The 14,046-nt window shown below is 34.8% G+C and overlaps 1 protein-coding gene across 6 annotated transcripts in view; it reads right to left on the bottom strand.

The window, feature by feature from the left end:
• SUGCT (succinyl-CoA:glutarate-CoA transferase) overlaps nt 1-14,046 on the bottom strand; it is a 314,835-nt gene that overhangs the window by 239,567 nt on the left and 61,222 nt on the right. For all 6 annotated transcript variants that reach the window (XM_039715018.1, XM_039715019.1, XM_039715024.1 and 3 more), the window contains exon 9: nt 12,869-12,964. In XM_039715018.1, coding sequence (XP_039570952.1) covers nt 12,869-12,964 — 96 coding nt within the window. The remainder of the gene's footprint in view (nt 1-12,868; nt 12,965-14,046) is intronic.

Genomic DNA, 14,046 nt, shown 5'->3' with positions numbered 1-14,046 from the left:
AAAACACAAGAAAACAAATTATCAACTGGTTGGATATCACCCAAATGGGTTATGAACTCTTTGTCAGTGTGAAAAAATACTATCAACTGTTCATGGATCATTTCAATATTCTCATTAAAAACACAGATATGGAGAGAGGAAAGGATGTACATCAACCTTGAAGATCCACAAAACTAGAAGGAACTGCAAGTACTGGGCTGACTAGATAGAACTGAAAATGTTTGTAGCCAAGGGCGAGATGAAATCTGAAAGCAGAAGGTAAAATTCAAGAATGAAAATCAGCTGGGAGGTTCTACAATTAGGCATGTAATTAATTTACATGAATAATTTGTATGCAAGAGAAAAGGATCCAGAATCTACATGTTTCACAAATTGAGTATGAGGTGAACAAAGGCTCCTTTGCAACTGCAAGGTAACATTAAAGTGGAATTTTAGATCATCAGCGAACCCATAAGATTCATAAAATATTCTTTCTGTTGTACTTCAAGATAATGAACCTGGAACTGGACTAAGGTACTGCATTTGGTTCTGGATGCCACAAAACTGCTATGTTCCAAAAGGAAAGTACAGAGATTAACAATAAATTCCAGAACATGTGATCCAAGGGGAAACACTGAGAAAGCTGGGAATGTTTTGCGTAGAGAAGTATGAGACATACCAGCCTATAAGTTCATAGGAAACTACTAAGAAAAGGAAAGAATGTGTCCTCTCTATTAGAAATCTTTTCTTAATGTCTGATCTGAATATTCCTAGCATACTGCCTTGTGTGCCTCTGAGATAATAAATAGTGAAGCACTAGAATTAACTGTCTGAGGGGTTGTGGAGTCCCAGAATAAGTCAGGCAAATATCTTTGTAAAGCAATACTGTTAAAGATGATCTTATGTAGGGAAGGGATAGCCCCATCCAAGACTGTTTATGATTGTTCCCTGCTTGCAGCATTGAAACTTGCTCCTGTACATTGCACCATTCAGTGCCATGCAGTCACAGCCTGCAAGACACAAATCATCTCTTTTCAACATCTTATGAACAGCCTACTATTTAAATGGAGACCAAACAGGAGAAAAGCAAAAGGTCAGGTCTTTAGAAGATGAAGCAGGGACATGCAAAAGTGCCCTACTCAAATCCCAAACACAGTCATCAAATCTCAAAACATAGACAGAAATGTGATTTTTTAAAAAAAGCAGAACAAATTCTGCAAATAACTACCACTCTGTTACTTGCTGTAATCTGGAACAGGTGATTTCAAGAAACTGGTCTACCTTGCATTAAAAATGGATTAGGAGCACTCTCCCAAAAATCAGTGTCACATTAAATGAAGTTGCAACACCCAAAACATAAATAACACAGGTATTTTGCAAGCAAACAGAACTAAATGCCTTAGTTTCAGTCCAATGTCTTGACTAGAAATCACTTATTTTATCTTTTTTAATCTGACAAAGGCTTATACGACTCAAGCTTAAGGAAGCTTGCACAAGATGTACAGGAAACCACTATAAAAACCACTGACATTCTCAGTTGCTTTCAGCACCTGGTACTTGAAAAAAGAAATTATTTAACTGTTTTCTCATCATTATTACTCAAAACTGTTAAATGGCAGGAAATTTATTACTTAAGAATCTCCAAGGGTCTTGAAAACGTAACACTGAAAAAACAGCATAATTATGCAGGAGTGCTAAGAGGTTTCACTAATAACATTCTCTTAAGTGAGCTACCTAATCAGACTCTTAATACAAATATACATATTATTGCTGTCCATGGCCTTCCTTATTATTCATGGATTAAATACATCAGTAAACACTGCAGGTATTAATCTAATCTCAGATTGTTTCCTAATTTCAACAGTCATATGATGGCCATTTATACTTCCTATTTGTATCCCAATTTTGACAAAATGGGGAATGTCAACTGAGCATGTAAAAATGGGTAACATCAGAGAAAAAAAGTGAAATCATAAAATTACGTCAAGACATTCAGACCTATATAACACCCTCAAATAAAATACTTTACACTTGTACACAAAAGAGAAAAAAATTATTCTTGGTTCTGTGGAAGCACTAAAATAAGACTCAGGGTCCACTGTTCTAAGCCTCAAGCCAAATTAAATGCAGTCTCTGCCCCAATGAGCTAAGTTAATAAGTTGTATATACTACAAAAGCCTTTGTTGCATTGTTACAACTATTATTCATGGTCAAAACTCTCTAGACACTACCATAACCACATAAGCCAAAAATAAATTTGACAAGGTTAAAACATGTCTCTGATGAGAAGAGACATGATCATACATTGGAATTTGTAGTATTCTATATTCCTTGTCTTTATGTGAGGATTTACCCGTTACATAGATTCAGCTGATGTTTTTCTACTTGAAGGAAGTCACATCAACTTCTTATTTGTTTATTATTATGGCCATTCCACATGAAGACCAACTAATATTAACTGACAGCAAATTAAAGGATAACCTTTTGTCTTTTATTTTTTTCTAGACAAGAACAGTCTTTCCACGAAAATATTTTAACTTCTGCTCTTTGCGCTGGTAGCTTTCTAAAAAAAAAATATAAAAAACATAAAATACAAAATATGAAACACAAATTGGGTCTTCCATACTGTGTACAACTTTTTGAAATCTCTAGCTTCATCTACCTAGAAACACCCAGGAAGAGACAGATGACTAATGATGTGAAACTACCATGCCAAAAATTAAAAAGTTCACCAAACCACCCAGGGACATCCCCATTCAAAATTCAAGTACCCTCAACTTGCTGTAGCATAAACCAAGATCACAGTCAAACAATTTGTTTGGTTTCTGTTACCTCAGACTTAGAGGTCACTCCAGCAGAGTAACCTCACTTCTGCAGGCTTCACTGAATTTGGAGTCATCAGTGTACCTGATAACTAACAACTATTGTGCAAAATGATCCACAGTGAAACAAAACAAAGAACATGGAATACAGACAAAGGAAGCTCAAGAACCTTTTAATGGTAAATCAAAAACAAGCTGCAGCTGGTAAGCAATCAGCAAAGTTTAGGCATTGAACTATATGCTGTTCTCCTGCCCTGGCAAAAGAACATGTTAGATAAAGGAGACATTGCAACACGTTGCAGTTAAAAACCTAAAGCAAGTTATTCTTGGGTGCCTTAAACACATGTGAAAGTTCTTTGTGTTACTCAAAAACATGTAGAATCCACCTAAGACACTTGGTGGATCTGGACACACCACTTGAAGAGGTGATCAAAGTGGAAATCATATCAGAAAGAAAATCAAAAAGATACAAGAGGTTTAAAAAACATAGCCTTGGGGGAAACATGAATGAACTGACTTCACATAATCCAGGGATAAGAACACTGTAGATGTACATATATTTACGTTTGTAAAGGCTTGCTAGATGCAACATTGTGATTAACTGCCATAACACATCACTAACTATATAACCAAAAACCTATCTCTAAATTCAAGTTCTGTCTTCCTTATTGAAAATAGAGTTATTTCTTTTACTCCTCTCAGTGGGCCTGAAAAACTACATAAACAAGACTGCAGCACGTACTGCAAAACTTCTGGTGAATAGAAATTGGAAAAAACATCTGTCAAAACTACCCTAGATATAAGTGAATGAAGGTGAAGGTGTAGACTGGATAAAACTAGCTGAGGTTCTCTTGGGGATACAGATGTAAGATCAATTTCTCTAGCTTAATTTGTATTAGAAGAGTAAATTCCAGACAGTGAGTACTGCATGTTTTAGGTGATGGTCAGGAAGTATGATTTTGTCAAAACAGAGAACTACTTAAAAAATTTTTTTTCATTCACCTTCACCTTAATCCCTCTCAATACAACAGAATTACTACTTATTAAAAAGTAAGGAAATAAAAAAATTTTGTAATAATAGTGGTTTAACAATAGAAAAAGCTTTAGATTACAATTTTAAAGGTTTTTTGCCATCAAATTTTATTAGTGAAAGCATTAAATAATTAATAAGTAATAATTAAAAATACCTATGTTAGCATCATGCAACTTTATATGTATGTTGAATGTAACAACGAGCATAACAAACAACATTTAAAAACATTGCATAGTAAAACTTATGTTCATAACCAGATTTAGCATTTAAATCTTCAATACTCTGGAAAGACAACAGGACTGATACTTCTTAAGTTCATATGTCATTTCTGAAAATAGAACAGAAGTCCCCTCACTACCCTTCCCATTAAATTCTCAGGAGCGACAGTGTACTGGAGTACCACAGTTGTGATTCCAGTGGAGCTAACCTTATTGCAGCAGTAAGGCAATAATTTTCAAGAAGACTATATAGCCCATACAAAATTTATTTGCAGGCATCAGTGCTTGGAAATTAACTTAATGACCAGTTTTGATGAAATGTCATGTCACTTTCATGTCACTGTGAAAAGAAGGGGTCATCTTGCAAAGTAGCAATCAGGTTGTACACCAAAACTTTACGAAGCAGTGCTCTAATATCAAATATATCTAGAGATACCAAACAAGCTTCACAAACTCCACTGACAGATTGACCCACTCTGTGAACATCCTCACCACATAATGCAAAGTCTTCCATCAAAGAAACTAAAATAGATGTAGTTTATATAGCAACTCCGTTCATTAAACTACCTCTGGAGAGTCCTGTTTCAGAGTTTCGTGGAGATAAAGTACAGACTTCAAACACATGCATTAAATGTGAGCAGAAATGCAATTCTCATGCTGGGAGAAAGAAGAATGTCGTGATGGGATGTGGGGAACAAGCCTTTCTTTAGGGAAGTAAATGCTATGGGAAAGTAAGTGGTTTACATTCTTGAGGACAATATGCAAAAGAGTGAAACAGCTTTGAACAGCTTTATGTTTCTGGTGGCAGATGGTTCCCTCTTGGCTGAACAGTGGTAAAGGTTCTTAATCAGGTCTATGAGTACAACGAACCTTCACGTCACTGAAAGAGAAGCATCACTCTATTAAAAGCAAGTTCATAAGCAAGTGTTAATCCCCATGCAAAGTAGCATTTATCATTTTTCATGCAAGTGCTCATTCCAAGAGGATTATCACTTCCCCATCTTGCCCTCTGGCTGGCTACACAGGGCAGAAAAATTCTTTATTCCATATGGAAGAGGAAAGGGAGGTTGGAGGAAGCTGTGATCTTCAGCTTCCAGTTTCACTGTAGCTTCTCCAAGCTGAAAGTGGGAAAGAGCACAGGCCAATGTTGCAGCAGTTGCTCTTCAATGAGAGTATGGATATGGCTTCCCAGAAGCTGTCTAGCAGTTACTAGCATGTGCTGTACTGCAAAGATGTGGTGGAGAGAGGCAGAGGGTGAAAAAATTCTTTGCTAATATCAGTCAGTACAGATCCTATCAGCCCACCCAACTGAATACTCAAACACATTTCTGACCTGTCCACATACAGGGTATTTTATTTAAGGTAGATGAAACTGATTCTAATTTAAGTCCCTCAGATACTTAAGCATCGTTATGTGGCAAAGATATGTAAGTATATAAATCCACTTGTGTAAATTTCAAAAATTTGAGTTCCCTTTCCTAACTAGATACACACTTTTCTAAAGAACTGCTTTTTTAGTTATATAGAGCTTAGAAAAGCTCTATAAAAAAAAAAAAGCTCCACCATTTGGGGTGAAATTATATTAATCATATGATATTTTTGTTTTCCTGTGGGGCATAATGCCCTGACATCTATACTCATGTCTCTCCTTGCAGAGAGTTACCAACTACATGCAGCTCACCTGGGTGCTCTTATATAACACACCTACTCATGCAATAATGAATGCTATCGTAAGAAAAATAGGCAAAGATGGGAGTTCTAGACTGTGGTGCATCAAACCCATCACAGAGAGAATCGTAATATTATTTTGTAACATGCCACACATATAGAAAGTCAAAAGCACTGCATATAGAAAAACAGCTAATAATGTGGCAATTTGTATCCACCATCCTTCATGTCTCTTCAGAAATAAATGCTGCAACAAAAACTAGATTACATGAATGACATCTAGTGGACATACTTCTCCATAACAATCAACTTTTCCCAACCAAAACTGACACAAGATTTACATGGTAAAAACAAGCACCTATTTATGTACATGTGTATATATATATATGCAGGACAATTATGTCAGAAGTCATTGAGCAATACTGATACACAGAATTCTGAGTTCTCTTTCAGACTGTTTAAATATCTTTCAGCTAATGAGTGGCTGCAATGTATAATAATACAATTACTATGAAACATATGTTAAGAAAATGAAAAGCAAAGCTCATTCTTCTGCCTTGGATTCAATAAAAAGATTAGAAGAAAACAGTGATCCAGCTGCAGTCAATATCTCCTGTACAATCACACAGATCCTGCTTTCATCACTTTCCAACCAGCTACAATGTGAAGAGCCCTCTACTGATCAGAGCTCTGTTAAACTGCTCTTCCAAATAACTAAATTTGACATGAATACATAAATCTGTAATATTCAGTAGTCTTGTAACATGTTTGCTGTAAATAATACCAACTAGATCCCTCGCCTCAGCAATGGGCAAATGTGGAGGAAACAATTAACAGTATACATAAAAGACAAACGTCCATCAAATGACATTGAACATGAGTATACTTGTATTTCTATCCTAGTTTAATTAGAGTTTTTCTCATATATCCACAGACAAGAGACAGGTGAATAATCTTAATGTACATTGCATTTAAATGAGTGTAAATAAATATGTCAGTACAAACACATATTCGAGTACATGTACAAGAATAGCCTGTGACATTTCCCAGAAGGAGATAAAAAATGAGACTCTCCCAGTTGTCAACTATCTTTCCTTAACAATAATTGTGATTATCCATGCCTGTTTTGAAAATTCAAAGTATAAGTGACATTAAAAAATACCTTGCAGGCATTGCTTAAAATGAAAATGTGCAGGAGGATTTTCTTCAGAAAAAGAAAACTCTGTCTTGTTTTCAATTAAAATGCATTTTATTTCAATCTGAAAATTCCCTTTGTACAAGTAGAAGCTGTCTGTGTGCACACAAGGTCAGCTTCTTTAAAGTGCTGTCTCTGACAAGAGAGGATATATATGAATGAATTTCTAACTACATCTCATATCATACACTGAGAACATATCTAAAACTGACCATGGCAAATCTACTGGAATGGTTTCCAGATAGCTGCTCTGCCAGGGGAAAGGCTTGACAAGACACTGAAGGACAATCCCTACAAAATTATCAGTATAATGTTGCCAGGTTTGAATAACTAGAATTAATTACTCATCATTTATGAGCTTTCTATAGAGATTGCCACAGATGATTACTATATTTTTTTTCAATTACTAAAATGGCAAGGAAAAAAATCCACACTCCAGCACTTCTTACCAAGCAGAGTGCCATCTCTAGTCCTCTATATTCACAATAAGACGAAATCATCTGTGTAAAGGGCACAGACCATACCCTAGTAGGTATGGTCTCATCATACCATAGTAGAAAACATCTGGGAAAAAATCTAGTAAGGAAATCTACAAATATAAAATTGTTCCAAAAAAAAAGAAAGAAAGGGGAAAAGTCCTGCAAATTGTATTCTTGTTTTCTTGTTTTACAGAACCCATTATGACATAAGCTTTTCTGGTTTCACTCTTTCTTGTGCCTTGTAAGATAAAGATAAAGATAAGATAAAGATAAAGATAAAGATAAAGATAGTTAAAAAACAACCTATAGGTAAGTAGATCAAGGCCACTAAAGTATGGGGTATTCCTCATATGAGTAAAGACATTGATCATGAGGATGGCCAACAGTTCTTTGGAAATATTATCCATATAGTGTGATAGAACAGGCTTTGCTGCTTGAGAACACAAAGTTTCTAGTCAGTTGATCTGTGAATACATTTGATTTTCATGTTTAGTGGTATATATGCTTGGAAGAAAAATACAGGAAAATGGAGCCCCAAGGTAGTCTAAGTAGTCCAGATGAGTATTAGGTAGATAATGTTCGCAGAGTAAGAAGGGTCATCTTGCATTTCCTGAATATAAAACTTCCCCCTCCACAAAAAAATCTGTATTTTACTATATTTCCTGTGCATAAGTTCCATCTTCTCCTAGACTGGGCTAATATAAAGCAGAAAGATTTTCTTTCATTTTGAATTTAAGGAGAGTCTCATGTACAAAACAAAACTTTGCAAATAATCAAAGTTCTATTCTTTGTTGCTTTTGATTCCAAGAGTCATTAACTGCAGAAGTATCCAACAAAACCACATAAAGACAGACAAGAAAATGAGTACATATCACCATTCTTGCATGGAATAATCAGTCTGAAATTTCTAAATGATTGACATTATTCTGCTGTCCTCTTCACTGAAAGAAAAAATAAAGGAGACTGAAGTTCTGAGAGATTCTCTAGACCTGAGTTAGAAAAATTGATACACACTGTGCCTTTGTGTGAAAAGCATCTCTGCCAGATGAATTGGGTCAATAATCAAATTTCTCTGTTCCTGTCATGAGACACAAGTGACATGTGTGAGATTTTCTTTGTATGACAGTATGAAACTCTATGACGAAAAAGTATAAGATGCAGAAGATAAAAATAATGCAGAGATATTTTATCTAAGACTGTGCTCATCTTCCTAATACCTCATACCTTTCACTTCCTTGTGAGCTTATACTTTGATTTTCATAATATATTTAACTGACTTTGACACCGAGATAATTTCTTTATATGAAGGAAATTTTATGCCTAGCACAAGCAGAAGCTGATGCTTAAAGAATCTAAGTCAAATTTTAAAAACAAACCATTGGTGTTTGGTCTGATGAGTTATTAAAATGCATAGGTCAGTCAACAGAAAAGGTAATTGGTTAAAATAATTTCTTTACTGTCTCATCTTTTTAACTTCCATTTAGAATGGCAGTGCCCTGCCCTTTGCACATTCTGAAAATAAAATTAACTGCACTTGAGAAAACCCTGTGAGTCTTAAAATCTGGAAGAAAAATAAAATCATATTCATTAGATATCTGCAAGAACTTGATTTCTCAGTTTTCTAAACACACTTCCATCATTATGGCCTGAGAGGAAACAGCTCTATACATTTGCTGAAAGTTTGCCTCTGCCCAGTTGCCCAGGGTGTCTGATGGCAGGGTGACAAGCTGCCACATGAAACAACTTGCAAACATTCCAGTTAGATAGATTTTCTCAGGAGAACGAATTCTAAGTGGGCCAATTGAAAGATGAAAACGTGAATGTCCAGATCTCATGCATGGTACAGGCAAGAGAGCTACATTACTGAAACCACTAGAATGAGGGAAGACCTTATCACCCCAAGAGAAAGACAGTAAGAACTTTACTTTTCAGCACAATTATGTAAACCGGATGCTTTTAAGCTTTGATTTCCTCTGGATAATCATGGAGCAGCTGTTGATAAACATGGTGTCTCATTATAGAAATTGGTTTTTTAAAAATTGTACTAATTATATTTAAGATACAGCCCAGAACTTAAGGTTTGTGTTTTAACACTTGAAACCAAGCAAATTGGGATCTGATTACATTAATTATCACTGGAGTGACTTACTGAAGCTACATTGCTCTGATAAACAGCAGATATCCTCAAAGTAGGTAATCTCTCATTAAGGTTTCAGGACTCAAAAAACTATTTCTGATTTTGGCTGATAAGAATCTAGAGTACTTCATCTTTGTGGCACATTGCAAATTTCACCTCCATTGAAAATCTATGGTAAACCTTTACAGTTAGTTTTACAGGAACCCTGGGAGACATTACATACTCAAAAGACATTCACATCATTTTATTTGGCTTCTGGTATTGAACACAGAGAACTGAAAACTCAGACATTTCAAATGATCATGTCACAAAGTCAGCACATTGTCAATGAATGAGAAAAACCTTAAAAATATGAAAGCCCTTGCACACCAAACTTAACATCTCAGACCAGACCAGAAACAGATTTCCAAAGACGGTAATAGTTTCAGGGAGGGAGAAAACCCATCTTCCCAGTAATACTTAATTTTTACATATTTAAATACAAAGAAAAGTAATGAAGGTCACTCTAGAGAACACATTCAGGGACAAATTATGCTGCTAAGTGTTTCAGTCAAGAAGCAATAGCGAAATTCAGTGAAAAAACAGAGATACAGTCAAAGGTAAATTTGACTTCGTAAATAGAAAAAAAATAGATCCACTTGCAAAGATATTTTGAACAAATTTATTTGGGTGAAGCTCAATAAAATAAAAGCTACCACAGAACACTTATTGTAACAATTATAGCAAAAAAACCCACTTTTTGTGTACATTTTTAGGATGCTTTTAACTGGGTTTTTTATTTTTTGGTCAGTGCTTTCGTGTAACTCTGATCAGACATCTCTCACACTGAAAAATTATGTAAGTTATTTTGATTTTGCCTTTTTAATATCTATAAGATGATCTCATGTTTGCTTCCCCAATCCTCCATGATTTAAAATAACCTGACACTTTTTACAGGACTGCATGCTCTGTATCACTTCATAATTTATTACGTGTAAAAATACTCAAAATACAGCAAGAGAAAGCAAAATAAAGGACATGTGAAAAAAACAACCAACAGTTCACCACTACCTAATTGTTCTGAAATATATAGAAATTCAATTTTCTGAAATGTGTCTTTCATTATTTGAACAAATTGTAGTTCACTTCCATAAAATATCTTGAAAAAAAAATTTTAAAAATTAGTGTAAGTCATTAGCTTAGTAAGCATATTCAGTAAGTAGAATTAGGACTGAAAGTCAGGTATCAGAGATCAATTCTATATTACAAATTGCAATATTACAAATGAGCTGTATGAGAAACTGTAAAACTAGTACAATAGCAACATGAGGGTTAAGTCAAGTTTGTTAAGAACTTTGCAATCTAAGTATAGCTTAGGTTAGTAAAGGGAAAAAAAACCTCTGAAACCCAAAATATTCTTATGGTTACAATCATAATTGCAATGATGGTAGCTGATGCAATGTTAGGCCATAGGCACATACACACACAACTCCATCCATAAAAAATCCACCCTAATTATTGGTTTATGAACAAGAAAATTAGATTAAATTTATTTATAATATTGAGGTAATATTTCTAATACCTATTACAGAAATAGCACACAGAAACATAGGAACCATAATTTTATTAGGATTTTTTTTTTAATTTTTATTTCACAATGACTAATCAAGATTACATCAAAAAACAGCTAAAACAATCTCCAAGACCTAAAGAGCTGGCTACAAAAAAAGAAACAAAGCATACTCAATGTATGTTTTTCATTTTGACTGGGGAAAAACAAAGGCCAAAAGGACATAAAAGAACACAAGTTTCAGTTATTCACCCAAATGCCACATGATGAAGATAAAATACTTTGTTTAGTCAGGTTTTTGGCTTTGCTTATACAAACTTCAGATACTTCAGATCTGTTTTGTACTTTCAACATACTAAAGTTCAAAAGGCTTGCACCAAAAGGTCACATCACAGAAACACAGCAGAGTGTAAATACTTGGTTACACTGGGTCATAAGAGCTGGCTCTAGAAAACACATCCATACTGCTACACCAGCAGCACTGGAGACAAGAATACTGCAGGACTAAACTAATTCTTGCAGAAAGAGCCACACCACCTCCCCATTGGTCTGAGACAATTTGCCATTTGTTGTACCTAATGCATAACAAGATAGTTGATTGTGCAGTAGTACAAGTATTGGAAAAAGTCTCGTAGATGAAGTAGACTTAGTCCTTCCAAAACCAGCTCATTTTGGTTTTAGACCTGAGGAGGTCTGGCTGTTACTAGCTAGTGAAAGAGTTCTGCATAATAGTAGAAAATTTTTGCATCAGATTTCATGGCCACAAGGAGCTAATCTTTCAATTATGATCACCATGATCTTCACCACTGGGAAGACTACACACTAAATTTCCCTCACCTCCTCTACAAAGAAAGGAGAGGGTAAAGATACTCAGCAGTGTTTAGGTGTAGTTTTCCCAAGCAAATGCTGAAAACTGCCCCTCTCAAGATTTAAAGGACTCTGGACATAAATTAAGAAATACAGGCTTTGCCTAGCTAGATACAAACATGACCACTTGATAAGAAATGCAAAAAAAATTAAATAAAGAATAGATTTTTCTTAATTAAATATATGCTCAATTTTCTGTAAGACATGACCTCCATCTAAGAACACAAAATGAAGAGCTAGAAAAGAACAAAATTTTTTGTTTACTAGAAGAGATTACCGTACTGGTCAAAAGTAAGATAAAACTTGCAGTGAGATTTTTTTTTCCTGTGTTTGTTTATATGATGAAGGTCATGTTATTTTAAGGAATGTCAGCCCTTCATTAGATGTAGCAGAGTATGAATTCTGCTCAGGAAATCTGAGTTCTGTTTAATTCCTTTTATCAACCTGTTGTCTCACTGAGGCAGTGATTTGTAGCAAATTCAATAGGAAATTACAAATATGTAGCACTGCCAGATTATCTTTGTCATTTAGATTGCTCTTGTAGGCTCAGAAGATAAAAACACCAACATTCAGAGGGGAAAAATTGAAAGATCTCAGTTTATAACTGGTATGGAATGGAAGTCAGGTAACCCTTAAAAAAAAAAGGTTCCTGTGTTAGCTGAAAACCAATCAAGTCACCATGCTAGCTTTAAAGTCATCCAGTTTCAGCAAACACCTTTGATCTATTTCAGTGTTCTGTTACTAATCTACTGCTGATGAAGAAATATGCAAAATGCAGAAACAACAATGAACAACAGAACCTTGTCATGCCTCTACACAGACACATTACAGACTACAGGTCATGGGAAAAGTCAATTCTCGATCTCAAAATACACAAAATAATGAATTCCAAGGGAAAAGACCCTAATGCTTTCTGCTTACCTGATATGGAACAATACTCCCATGAGCAGTACCCCAGCGTTTTGCTTCAATTTTGCAATTAAGGTAATTAGCTGCTACATGAGTGAGACATGCAACCTGAAAACAGAAAAAAAGTGTAGTATTCAGGAAAGATGAAACTTCATTGACAACCTCATTTCTTTCTCTGTGCTTTAGATACATAAGTTAACATATTTATGTCACAAAAGTATCCTTTAGACATTACATATTTTGCAAACTTTTTTACTGCAAGAAAACCTCAGGCTACAGTGCTTGTTTAAAAACAACTCCATAAACTCAAAAATTAATATGTTCCCCATAACACCAGTAATGCTGGACATATGTAGCATTAAACAACCCTGAGAGATAAGAGAGTGTTAAATATTTTGCAGAATAGTCAGCTGCAGCAGTGTCTTGTCTGTAGTGGGAAGCATGACAGATTTGTGGGATAGAACTCACCATTTCCTGAACCTCAATCCCATGCTTAAATCACAAAGACTTTTTCCTCAGTTACAAGATTATCTTTTCATTTTCTCCTATGCTTCTCATTTTACATGTCCAAGCTATTGAAAATATTTCTGAATTCTTCAGCTCCCCACATGTTCTGTAATATTAATTAAGTCATGGGCCTTGATAAATCATCTGTCATTAGAAGATAAGGAGAGATTTAGGAAATTATTAGTCAGACACAGTTGGAAAAGTATTAACTTTGAAGAAAATATAGCACACTAACTTAGGAACAAGAATGTGAGAATATAAATAAATATATTGTAAGTATGATTATATCTTAGGAAAAAGAAATTAAAATTTGTGATGCAGTAATGCATGAAAATCAGTGGTTCTTTTATAATCTATGGCAGATTCTTTATTCTTTATTCTTTATTCTTGGAGGGAATACAGTGTTTGACGATATCTGAAGCCAAGTAACACAATAAAGCATTACAGTTACCATGGAAGGTTATCACTCATTCATCAGACACAGTGCATTTGTTTTATTCTGTTAACTAACTGCACCAGTTAGTGCAAGTTCTTGCCTCAACAGTAGACCATGTGAACAATTTTTTCCAAAAGCATTATTTTCTCCATATTTCTCCCATTAGATGAAAGAAATTTGCTTCGATGATCAAACTGTTTATAATATTTTGTGCCTACTAATCAGTCTAGTCTACAACAAAACACAT

This window comes from Passer montanus, unplaced genomic scaffold (genome assembly GCF_014805655.1).
Source record: "Passer montanus isolate IOZ18808 unplaced genomic scaffold, ASM1480565v1 scaffold32, whole genome shotgun sequence".
NCBI lineage: Eukaryota > Metazoa > Chordata > Aves > Passeriformes > Passeridae > Passer > Passer montanus.
This window is presented reverse-complemented; position numbering and strand designations above follow the sequence as displayed.